This window comes from Octopus bimaculoides, chromosome 6 (genome assembly GCF_001194135.2).
Source record: "Octopus bimaculoides isolate UCB-OBI-ISO-001 chromosome 6, ASM119413v2, whole genome shotgun sequence".
In the NCBI taxonomy this organism is placed as follows: Eukaryota; Metazoa; Mollusca; class Cephalopoda; order Octopoda; family Octopodidae; genus Octopus; species Octopus bimaculoides.
Window position 1 is genome coordinate 62787591 of NC_068986.1, and position 12621 is coordinate 62800211.

General features: G+C 39.2%; 1 protein-coding gene across 1 annotated transcript in view; it reads right to left on the bottom strand.

Annotated features, from left to right (window-relative positions):
- LOC106879572 (fibrillin-2) overlaps nucleotides 1-8575 on the bottom strand; it is a 276076-nt gene extending 267501 nt beyond the window's left edge. Inside the window, exons 1-2 of the mRNA XM_052968473.1 lie at nucleotides 8461-8575; nucleotides 7200-7319 (exon numbers count right to left, since the gene is read on the bottom strand). Of these exons, the coding sequence (XP_052824433.1) occupies nucleotides 7200-7319; nucleotides 8461-8563 (223 nt within the window). The 5' untranslated portion in view covers nucleotides 8564-8575. The remainder of the gene's footprint in view (nucleotides 1-7199; nucleotides 7320-8460) is intronic.
- Nucleotides 8576-12621: the final 4046 nt, after the last annotated feature.

The following is a 12621-nucleotide window of genomic DNA, read 5'->3' on the forward strand; positions in this document are numbered from 1 at the left end:
TATATATATGTATGCAGAAGCAAGCTGGTGGTCATCTCTAGTAGATGAGGAGTGGCAGAAATAGCCTGAAACCAGGACTGGTCTACTGGTTCTATTGCTAGATGGTAGGGGTTCACTTTCTTGCTCACAATTTTATCAGATGCAGCTTTGCATCATTAACCAGCTAGAGATGTCCTCTTGGGGTTAAAACATCACAGTAGAGTCTGCTCGATTGGACAGCCATGTTAAAGTGGCTATGAATAGTAAAAATCTGAACACATATCTAGCATAAACATCATTTTTCCCTGATGAAGGAGACATTCTCTGAAAATGAATCTTAAGATTCATTTGTTATTTAGATGAATGAACCCCAGAAACAATCGTTGGAATACCTTATTTTCTTCTAACATGTAACCCAAAACTCTTTTTAGTGTCTATTATTGTCTGAATACCATATTTTAATTTTAAAAAAAAATTTTCTATTTATATTCCATTATTATTTTTATCTATATTCCATTGCTATTATCTTTATATATCCATATATTTATATGTCAATGTATATTTTTAGTATTCATATATTTTTATATTTTTATATCTCCAATATATCAATATATGTTTCAGCTTGGACAATTGTTATTTTTTATCTTAATTAAACCTGTATAGATATATATTAACCATAGATTGCCCGAATTGAACTTTTTCTATTGTGTCCATTATACTTACCTAATGCCTCAGGTTTGACTTGAGCACTTCTAAGCTGTCTATGTGTTGTGTTTCGAAAGAAAATGATAACTATGTATGTATGTATGTATGTATGTATGGATGGATGCATGGATGCATGCATGTATATATGTATATATGTATGTGTGTGTGACTGAACCCGGAGCCATGTGGTTACCAAGCAAACTTCTTTATTTCATAAATATTTGCTATACAAGCATTACAAAGAGGGGACAAACAAGGACAGACAAACGTAAAAGGGGTGAAGAAGCTGCTACAATTTAAAAGTTCTTTTTTTTTATGAATGATAAATTACGATTAAAAATTAAGATTAAAATTACAGTAAAAATTTAAAAGTTCGATGATATCACATTGCCACATGCAATGTATCTCCTGAATGAAAGGCACCCGACCACCCGGGTAGAACCTTTGCTTTTTTTCCGGGGCTCCACTTGGTGCCAATCTCTCCCAGCTTTCTTGCCACAAGCTTCCATCTTTTATCATATCCTTCTTGTGACAGGTACCTCTTCTCCAGCTTGATCTTACTACTGAGGTGGTACAAAGGTACCCATCATTATTCTAGATACAAAGGTACCCATGGCCAGATACAAAGGTACCCATCACTATTCCTTTCACATGCATCTTCCATACTGTTTCTTTCAGTTTGGCTACTACGGAGAAAAAGCAAGCCTTCCTCTCCCTGTTAAGGGAAGGAAGCAGCACAATCTCAATGATAGACTCAGCCGATAGCTGTTCTCTTCCCATTGATGACAACAGTTGTTCTGCGAAAGCTATCAGTCCTGTTAATTCCGGACACTCTATAAATGCGTGCAAGATGGTTTCCCTGTCCTGCCCACACCTCGGACATGTTGGTGAGACGGCACTTCTGTGCCTTGACAGTTTATTGCGAACAGGTAATGCCGCATGGAAGCACTGCCAAGCCACAGATTTCTGGCAATTATCCAGATACCCTGACCCGAAAGCTCTCCAGAACAGGTTGATCAACAGATTTTCATTGTAGCCCAGGGTCTTCGGACATAATCTCCACAAACCCGCTATAAAAATTCACGGTGGAACTCCTGCTGCCGGCATTGCCCGCCCAAGAAGCAACTGAAGTGCCTGATGGCACTCCAATTGCCAGTCCACCAGCCTAGGACTCTGCTTGATCCAGGTACCAATGTCCGTTAAGGACGTTAACTGCAGAAGATAGAACTGGACATGCAGTGACCACACCTACTCTGTATCCAAGTAAAGCCAGAGGTGCCTCAACCTTAACGTGAATTTTCGCATCTTCAGACCACCCTTTAGTGGTTTCTGGCAGCAGACAGAGCACTTCACAAGTGGCTTTCCTCCCTTCCACAAAAAATGGAAAAGGATTCTCTCCAACTTGTTCGGCCACAAATCGGGGCAAAGCACCATGGTCAGATGGTAGGTGATTACTGATGCTATAAACATCTGCACCACCTCCACCCTCCCTAGCAAGGATAACGCCTGCCCAGACCAGGTCTGGGTTAGAGCAGTCACCTTGCTGGCAACCTCACTCCAATTTTTCTCTATCTGGAGGTCTGGACCAACCCCAAACTCTGATCAGCTTAACAGGACCTTCCATCCAACGCCCCACAATGTTAATGGACGCCATTGGCTTGCCCTTCCAGGTGCTGAGTTGCAAACCAACTGACTTGCCTTTGTTAACCTTTGCTCCTGCCACCGTCTCGTAACTTTTGATGGTCCCTTTCACCACTGGAAGCTGGCCCTCATCCGCCACAATGATGGAGATGTCATCCACATACACCGTAGCTCCTCTTTCACACCATAGATCATGTAGCACGCCCCCTAGTGCCTCCAACTTCTACAGCAATGGCTCAAGAGCCAATACATACAAAAGCAGAGATAGGGGACACCCCTGACGCACTGAGCGCTCGATCTTGAATGGCTTCGAAAAGAAACCATTCCCTTTCACAACAGATTCGATGTCGCTGTACAATGCAGCAATCCAACTGCGGAAGGTCGTGCCTAAGCCAGCCTCCTCGAGGACCGCTACCAAGTACTGATGGGCAGCCCTATCAAATGGTTTAGACTGGTCTAAATGTACTAGTGCCCCCCCCTCTCTAAGGAGTAGCATATAAGATGGAGATTGTCATGGATAAACCTGCCCAGGATAGTGCACGTTTGCACTTCCCCTACAAGTCTGTCCATGACATGCACCAACCTTTTCGCTAGCACCTTGGCCAAAATCTTTACCTCTCTGTTCAACAGAGTTATGGACCTGAAATTTCCTATTTCGTCCCCCTTGCTTGAGTCCTTCCTGATCAATGTCACAGACTTGGGAATTCTCCCATTCTGCTGCCAATTGGTGTAGACGCTGGCCAAAAGGTGCCCGAACAAGTCTGGCATACTTTTATAAAATTCATAGGGTAGACCATCGAGACACAGTGATTTCTCCCGGGGGGCATTCGCCTAGCACCTTGATCACCTCTTCGGCCGTGATTGGCTCTTCACAGCACTCAGCCTCTCATCCCGATGGATGCGAGCTACTAGACAGGAAGTCCTTAAGGGCCTCACTGTGATCCAGCGTCCCACCCCTTCCGAACAACTCGGCAAAGTAAAGTACCTCACACATCTCATCCTGTCCCTCGACCGAACTCTCATTGTCATCAACAAGAGACCTTATTGGGGCATCATTGCTACACTAGGTTTCTACCATATTGGCCCATCTGGCAGCATTAATTCCCTCACAGCCCAATGCATGCATTTTAGCCCGAACTCTGCACCCCACATGTTTGCCTTTGAAGTGACGGTCCAAGGCCGTTCTTGCTGTCAAAATGTGAGATGCAGAGTCCAACCTCAACACCTCCTCTAGGTCCTTAACTAACTGCCCTTCTATTCTAGCCTTATCTAGTCTTAGCTGGTGGCTAAACCTAACAGACTCGAAACAGATGGCTCTCTTGTGGGTGAACCACTACCTGTTATTAATCACAGCACCGGTTAATGCCCTCTGTACTAGTTCCTTAATCTGGCTACGGTATGCGTCGCAAGTCAAAATAGACTTGTTTAGCTTCCAGTAGCCGGATCCTCTCTTAACTGTACTATCTATGTCCAATCTACACTTAACCATTCTATGGTCAGTGTAAGCTACTTAGACAAGCTATGGAACAGCTAAAACTATCTTTATCTCTAGTTCTTATCACTATCCTGTCTAAGTAAGACTTGGGCCTTCCGTCACCAGTAATCCAGGTCCACTCTGGGATGTTTGGATGGTCAAACCTGTAATGATCTGCTAGCTGAAAGTGCTTAAGCAGATCTACAAGGCGTGAGTTTGCTTTCCTACCAGTCGAGCCAACGCTATCGATGCGTGTGTCAACGATAGCGTTAAAGTCTCCTAACACCACTAATGTCTTCAACGTCAGAATAAAGTTCTCTAGGCACCGATAAAAATCAGTTTGTAATCCTCTAGCACAAGGTGCATAGATCCTGATCAACCTGAAGGCCTTATTGCTGTATATCACATCAAGGATGACCAGCCCACCTTCTGAGTCTACATAGACTGTAGTTATCTGCAGAGCCAAGCCTTTTTGTATCAGTACAACTACTCCACCTTGACCTCCGGTCTGGCCAGGAGACATGATTTTCTCATAGCCATTCAGGAGGTTTGTAGACTATCCAGCTTGGTCTCTGTAGCAACCATCACATGCATATCATGTGATCTGAGGTCATCGAGGAAACAGGCTTACTTCTACTTTGAGTTCAGACCACGCACATTCAAACATCCATGGTTAAGTGCAGCCATTAAAAACAATGGGAAAAAAAGCAAGGGTTCTACTTACCCTTAACTGGTGATGTTGGGACTGACCTTACCACATGTGAGGCAGCCCCTTTCTTCTCCTTCTTCAAGTAGCAGGGCAGGGCTATAATCCTCCTGATGTTCGTCAGATGCCTCTCCTTCAGCTGCCTGCATAGGGTTTCCCCTATCCAGGCACACCTCTCATCCATACCCCTATGTTGAGGGCATATTTTGGTCGTACAATGGGTTTTGATTACTTGATCTGTGTAAATGTCTTTAGCATTGTAATCTACCAAAATTTTATTGTCTTTTTGTTTCCCTTGGGCGTTGGGGTGTTTTTTTTTTGTTATTTGGGATGAAGTGCTGCTTTTTCCTGTGAGGGATATGGGTGGGGAAGGTGCATGTGTTTGTTTCCTAACTGTCATGAACTCCCCGTCAGCCACCTCCATGGTGTTGTCTGGGGGAGTTGTGTTTTTTTCTACAACAGGTGCCTCAGGTTTCAAGGGAATGGGCAATTTTGTTTTTGTAGGGGCTTGTGTGTGCAGGGGTTGGGTCTTTTCGTTGTTTTGTTTGGGGGCCAGCAGTGCAACAGAGCTGGTGGGAGTGTTTGTCTTTGTGGGGGCTGGTGTGTGTGTGGGCTTGGAGTTGTCTTTTCAGATGTAGGGCCTGGTGTCTGTACAAGTTTGTCGTTTTTTCTCTTTTCTTCTCTCTTTTTTCTTTCTTCACAGTCAAGGTGAATGTGGCCTTTCTTTCTGCACTCATAACAGGTGAGTTTTTTCCTTCCTCTTGTATTCGAAGGGCCACATTCTCACTCACAAGCACCCATTCTGGAAGCATTTCTATATCTTCTGGTGCACCATGAATTATGGCTGAAATGCTCTGTCCCAGTCAGTTCTGCAAAAATTTTATTTTTTCTGTCCTGTTAAACAACAGGGCAGTCATCACTTCACATGGGACGATATCTGGTGGCACTGGGAAGTGCGCCTCCCCATGTAGGTTGGCAGAAGCACCACCTCCTTTGTTTTCAGGGGGCTCACAGAGTACCCATGGGCCATCTGTTCGGTTGCAAACCTGACTTCAATTGTCGCATATGCCTTTCCCCCTCACAATGTATGCAATGTCCTCCCACATAGGGGCCAGGCATTTCTCTATTTTGTCTTCTTCAAAATGTTTAAAGCATTTATTCTCTGGACAGTAAGATTTAAACATTGCTGTTTTCCTTTTTGTCTCTATGGCGTTGGAGGTGGATGATATCTTAATATCACTGTCCTCCTCCTTCATTCTTCCAAAATATTCTTCCAGTTTTTCTACTGGAATTTCTATGGTTTCAGTTGCCACTGCAGCAACTGCCGATAATTTTTTTACAGTGTTGGCACCTCCACCAACATTAACACCACTCTCTTCGAGAGTGCATTTTTCTTTAATAATTTCGACCGACATATTCAGTTGAAATTAATTAGTACAAAAATAAAGCCTACAATGGCTTTTCAAAGTTTACAAAAAATGTTCAACAGAACTTATTGCTTCCACTTAAAGTGGAAGCCTATAAATTTTCCTCTAATAGAGGATACTAGTTCCTGTCCCACCCCCACTAGGGGCGGGGCACAAGAACAAAGTCTGAAACAACTTAAAACAGTTCGAATTTTACACAAAATTAAAAAAAGACTGCAATGCCACAATGGCCACAGAAATAAATTTAACAGTTCCTATTTCCCAGTATACCGGGGAATAGTAAAAACAAATACAACAACGGTAACAATCCAAAAATGTACAGACGTACATATAGACAATTTGACAAGAGCTGGCAAGCCAGAGGACTGTGCTAAGCTCTATTGCCTGTTTGTAAGGTTGGATGCTCTTCCTAATGCTAACCAATTTACAGATTTTACTGGGTGCTTTTTGCATAGTACCAGCACTGGTAAGATCACCAAGAAACATGCAAGACAAAGATCCTTTGACTGAGAAAGAGAATAGTATTGACGGAAGTGACTTTATGCCAGTTGATGAAAGGTTAAAATAATAATAATAGAGGAATAGAGATAGGTGTCCTGCTGAAAGATACAAGAATACCTCATTTGGAAAAGAAAGGTGAGAAAGACAGAGAGAGAGAGAGAGATGATGGTGGATATGTGCAAGACATCCTCAAGGTACAATGGGAGTTGAATATAGGTGAAGTGATACAGAGGATTGGGCAGAGAAGTTTCATAAGTATGTGTGGAAAGATGGTTAGATATGGGATAGAGATTACTGTGGTAATTGATGGTGAGAGATATAGGAATGGCTTGGGGCACAGGGAGTGACAGCAGACACACACACACAAACACGTCTTTGTGTGTGTCTAGATATCATGTGATGGTTGTAAATGAGCATCAATATCATACAAGCAGGGCTGTGTGTTTCCAAACTTTCAGGAAAAATATATCTAGGTATAGAAAAATGTTTCTTTGTTTGGAAACAAGTGAAAGGAAGGATATCTAGTCATAGAAAATCTGCTTCAACGAATTCTGTCTGACACATGGAAGCATGAAAAAGTGAATATTAAATGACGACAGTGATGATATGGACACCCCACACATTCCCCCCCACACTTACACACATGCTCCCCACACTCATACTCCCCACACTCATACACTCAAACACACAATCATCCAAACTATTTTCATAAATATGATGACATCTGTCAACTAAGATGATTCCAAAATTAGAGGTACATACTCACCAGAGCACTGTTTGTTGTTCACAAGCTGGTATCCTGATTTACAGGAACATTTGTAGCTTCCAACTAAATTGAGACAGTTATGTTGGCAGTCACCATTTTCTTTAGCACATTCATTTATATCTGAAAAATTACCATAGGAGAGGAAATTCTTGAAAATAATTCACACACAGACACGTGCAGATGGACATTTTCTATAAAAGAATGTATTTTCATATTTTCAAATGTACCTAGATATATTTCCTTCAAACCTCCTGGATTAACAAAATGCAAAAAGGCTCAGGATACCATTGCAGGTTCTAAACCATTGTCCACTACAGCCCATCCACCAACTGTGTTCGATTCACCTTCTACTCTACTACTCAACTTCTCCAGTATGCAACATGTCACAACATCCATTTTCTCCAAGTTGATCAAACTACATTTCCAATCTCTCCCAAATCCTGCCCCACTCATACATGAATATCTGATTTGCAGTTCCTTTGCTTCTAGTCAATCTCATCATGGAACCTCCATGTTCCTACTCTCACTGTAAAAACTAACCTTTTGTCAACATCACTCCAGAAGTGCAGATTCAAAATTTTTGGCTTCATTAGTAGCTCCATTATACAATGACACTGTGTACTGCACAACAAATAGCTGTAACTTGTTTGGTACCTAGCAGACAACTTCAGAGAAAAGTTTCCAATGTTCATCACAATAGCTCCAATTCCCCAAATTTATACTTCACCATTCCAACAATTCATTTCACAAATTATTTGGGATCTGATTACAAGACTTAGATTTACTTAATTGAACAAGATTAATAAATTTAATTATGCAAAATTAGCAGTTCAAAGTTGTATAGAGACATAGAAACTGTTTAAAGCTCAATAATCAGTTACTACTTTACTCCAGTTATATTAATTAACAGTGTTGATGAATTAGATCCCATGATATCAACTTTTCAGAGATTGATAGTAATTTAGAAAGGTCAGTTATTAACTACAACACTGTTTAGTAAATTCTCATTGTGATTGATGAATAAAATAAATCACTCTATACATTAACTTGATATAATAGCTGCTATTCTATAACCTCTCAGGTAATATTTTCACTTTCATCTTTAGTAATCTACTTAAGTCTAAAGATGCAGTTGCATTTTAGGAACCATAAAGTTAGACAAACAAGGCCAGCAGAGTAATAAAAGACATACCTTTATTAATGAGATGTTTCTATGTAAACAAAAGATTTTTTAAAAAATGATGGATAATATATAACTTACCTATACACTTTTTACCATTGCTAAGTTTATAACCAGGTCTACACTGACATTGGTAGCTTCCTGGTGTGTTTTTACAAATATGTTGACATCCACCATTTGACATGGAACATTCATTGATATCTAGAATAGAACATAATACCAGCTAATTGAATTAATACATTTATGTACATATACATACATGCAATATGAAAGACCGAGTATTGTGAAAGAACGAAACTTTCTTTAGGTTTGAATGAATGCCTGAACTCTTCTATACCTATTGAATACTTTTTTAATCATGTCTGTATGCATATGTACATATGCTTTTGTATATTTTTAATTAGCAGAAATTTGGAAAAGTTACTCAAGGGCCAAGAGTTTCATGAACAGTACTCATCAAACTAACTATACATATACAAAGGGAATTTCAATTACTTCTGGAGCATTCAATCAAAAATACGATTGGCAAAATGTCTATCTTTTCAAAGAGACTGTGTGTTCAAGAGAAAGAAATCTTAAGAGGTTATAAAACACAGTAAAGAAAAGAAACAAAAATAAAATGCATGTGCACACATGCATAAATGTGTGTGTGTGTGTGTGTATGTTTATACAAGGTTGGAAAGAAAGTTTTGTCAAATTTCAAGATAGGAAAGAAGCAAACACTTTTTTGGTCTTAATATATTTAATCAAGAAAATATTTCGCCTCATTATTGATAATATAATCCCCTCTATTTGGCAAATGGCCAATACCTTGAGCATAGAATTATTCAGGTTTCAAAGCAAAGAAACATTTAACATAATTTTTAACCTCACAATTGATAAATAGTTACTCTCTAGATAATATTGTAATTGTCTGAAAAGATGATAGTCACATGGAGTAAGCCCAAGAGAGTTAGGAGGATGAGACAAAATTTCCGTGACTTGGGCAATATATGGTATTGCATTATTGTGCAAGAGCAACGCCCTTTTATGATTGACCAATCAGTTTCACACAGTGCATTCAATGGGATGTTAGATAACTGCCTGATAATGTAATCCTGTGCTCTTCAGAGTTGACAGTTTTGGAAGAAAGATAAATGTAAAAGCTTTCTCATTACAGACTCCAAGAAATAACCACTTTTTCTTTGTGAGCACGAATAGAATAGTTTACAAAAATTTCAAGATTTCCATATGTTCCAACCCTGTAGAGCACAGTCTGGCTAGGATCCATATGTAGAATAATTTCTATGAACCTCATAAATGCTTCTTTCTCTTATTGTTTCAGGTTCTGTCACTTTTTATCTATCTCTACTCTCTGGTGTAATTTACTTGTTTTCTTTTTTACTTCTTTACATAGGAGTAATATACCTCTATTTATACATACATAGATATAAAATTTTATCTAAACCTACTTTTCCTGGGAAGGGCTTCTGCTCCTCAAACTCCTTACTTCATTTCCTACATATGTTTATACTTTTTTCAATGGTGATGCTTTCTGTGTATATGTCATCCTCCTCCTCCTCCTCCTCCTCCTCCTCATCAACATCATTGTTTAACGTTCGCCTTCTATGCTAGCATGGGTAGGACAGTTTCAGAAGAACTGACCAGGCAGAAGCCTTCACCAGATTTCTGTGACTGTTTTGGCAGGATTTTTAAAGTTAGAAGCCCTTCCTAACACCAACTACTCAGCGGAGTGGACTTAGTACTTTTTATGTGGCACAAACACAGACACAGTCAGTTTTGACAAAGTTTTTACAGCTGGATGCCCTTCTGAACACCAACCACTTTACAGGACAGGGTGCTTTTAAGTGGCACCTGCACTGACAGAAAGACAAAAAACTTTCAAGAGGGGAGGGGGCATTGTAAGAGACAATCTTGTGTCAGATGATGAAATGTTATAGAGGGGAAAAGAGACAAAAACATGTGTCTTGCTGTAGAGGAAGTACAAGGTTACCCAGCCTGAGAGAGAGAGAGAGAGAGATAGAGAGGAAAATCAGGAATGAAGACAGAAACAGGTGCACTACCGCAAAGGAAATACATGGTTACCCAACCCGAGGGAAATGCAGGAGAAGGAGAGAGTGAGTGAGAGACAGCAAGATAGAGATGGTGACAAAATGTTGGACATACTCACAAGGGACGGGGATCAGAATATAAATCGGATAGTTCAGTAAAGGAAGAGAGAAATATAGATGGTGGCAAGTGCCAGGGCATACCCTTGAAGTTCAAACATTATAAGTGGCAGGATATTGCAAAGGAAGTGTGATTGAAGATTGTGGAGGGGGAAGTGAGTGGCAAAAGCCTGGGTATGTAGTGTTGGTAGGTTGCTGAATAGCAATGATACAGAAGAATAGGGCCGTGAGGACAGGATTGGGGAGTAAGAGCAAGGCATAGTGCATGAAGGAGGAAATGTGAGGAAGAAAAGAGATGTGGAGAGGTAGATTGGTCTGTTGGGGTAGGATGAGTGAAGAGTTTTCTTGTTACATGTGTGTGGAAATTAACTAAGTGTACGAATTTAAAGGAAATTTTTGAAGTTACTTTTGTTAGTAAATTATGAACTTACTTTTAACAGTAATTCAATCAACAACAAAAAAACACAAAATGTTGCAAAATTAAATAAGAAATTTGTAGGCGAGTTTAATGAAGTGTACAGAAAACAGAAATTACTTTCATCAGTAATTGTGAACTTCTTTCTGTCAGTAATTTGTTGTTGTTATTGTTTGTAAATAGCGATTGAACACTAACAGAGAATACAATAGCAACTGAACTTAAACTGAAAACAACAGTGTCTGAAAAATGAAAGTGAAAACAAGAGAGAGTGAGCGAGATATAAAGAGATGGGGGGAGAGAGAGCTAGCTAGTTAGACAAATAAGATAGATAAAGATTGGTAAATAAAAAGAGAGATAGAGAGATAGAGGTGGATAGGGAGATATAGATAGAGAGATAGAAAGAGATGGAAAGAAAGATATAGATAGAGAGATATAGAGAGATATAAAAATAGATAGAGAGAGATGGATAGAAAGATATAGATTGAGAGATATAGACATCAATGACGCTAGAAAACTGGAAGTAGATATTTAAAAAACTTTCAAAGACGTTAATCTAATATAAAAAGCAAAACTTAAAATTTTTTTTTATGACCAATGGATGTAAGGTAGATAATCAATTTCTGAAAGTTACTTCACAAAGAGTTGCCTCCATTCTCTACATAATCCAGGAATGGGTATTTTCCATACCCAGGGTGCCCGTTACTCATTATGTGAAAAATTTTAAGAATCTAAAACCATCTTTGGAACATAGATAATATATGTTCCCAGTTCGGAGAAAATTAGTTGGAAACTATGGCCATTATAATCTTTCACACACACACACACACACACACAAGCAGACAGAAAGGGATTCATATTATAGATATATATACACACACACATATATATATAAAGATGTGTGTGTATATATATATATATATATATATATATATATATATATATATATATATATATATATATATATATATATATATATATATATATATATATACATATATATACACACACACACTTATATATATACATATATACATACGTATATATACATTATATATACATATATATATATACACATATATATATATACATATATATACACACATATATATATATATGGTGGTGGTGGTGGTGGTGGTTGTCTACTCCTTACACAGAGTTTGACCACCTCCTGTACTTACACCTTAGCCCCTTCATGGCGTCTGATGTGGCTTTTTAAACCAGACAATGTTCTGAAAAAAACACCCACACAGATTGCACCTCTGATTTGAACCACCAATACTTGCAGATAAATTCTGCTCATTGTGGATCTTAACATGTCTTTTAAGACCCCCATTGGATTTGCAAGCCTTCTGGCATACACAATATTCAAACGTGTGCACAGACTTATAGTCAGAATAGTTGGTTGAAGTTTGTTTTCCATGGGTTCGCAGGTGAGATTTGAGGCCAGCCGAAGACAGGCATGGTCTGTCACAGACTATGCACACAAAAAGGTCCTTATCATTCACCTTCTCGATCTTTACATTCTTCCTTAAATATCTTTCGAGTCTTGCTTGCATTATCCTGGCATCTTCAAACGCTTTCATTCCATTCCACACTTATATATATATATACATATCTATATACATATATACATATATACATATACATACATACATA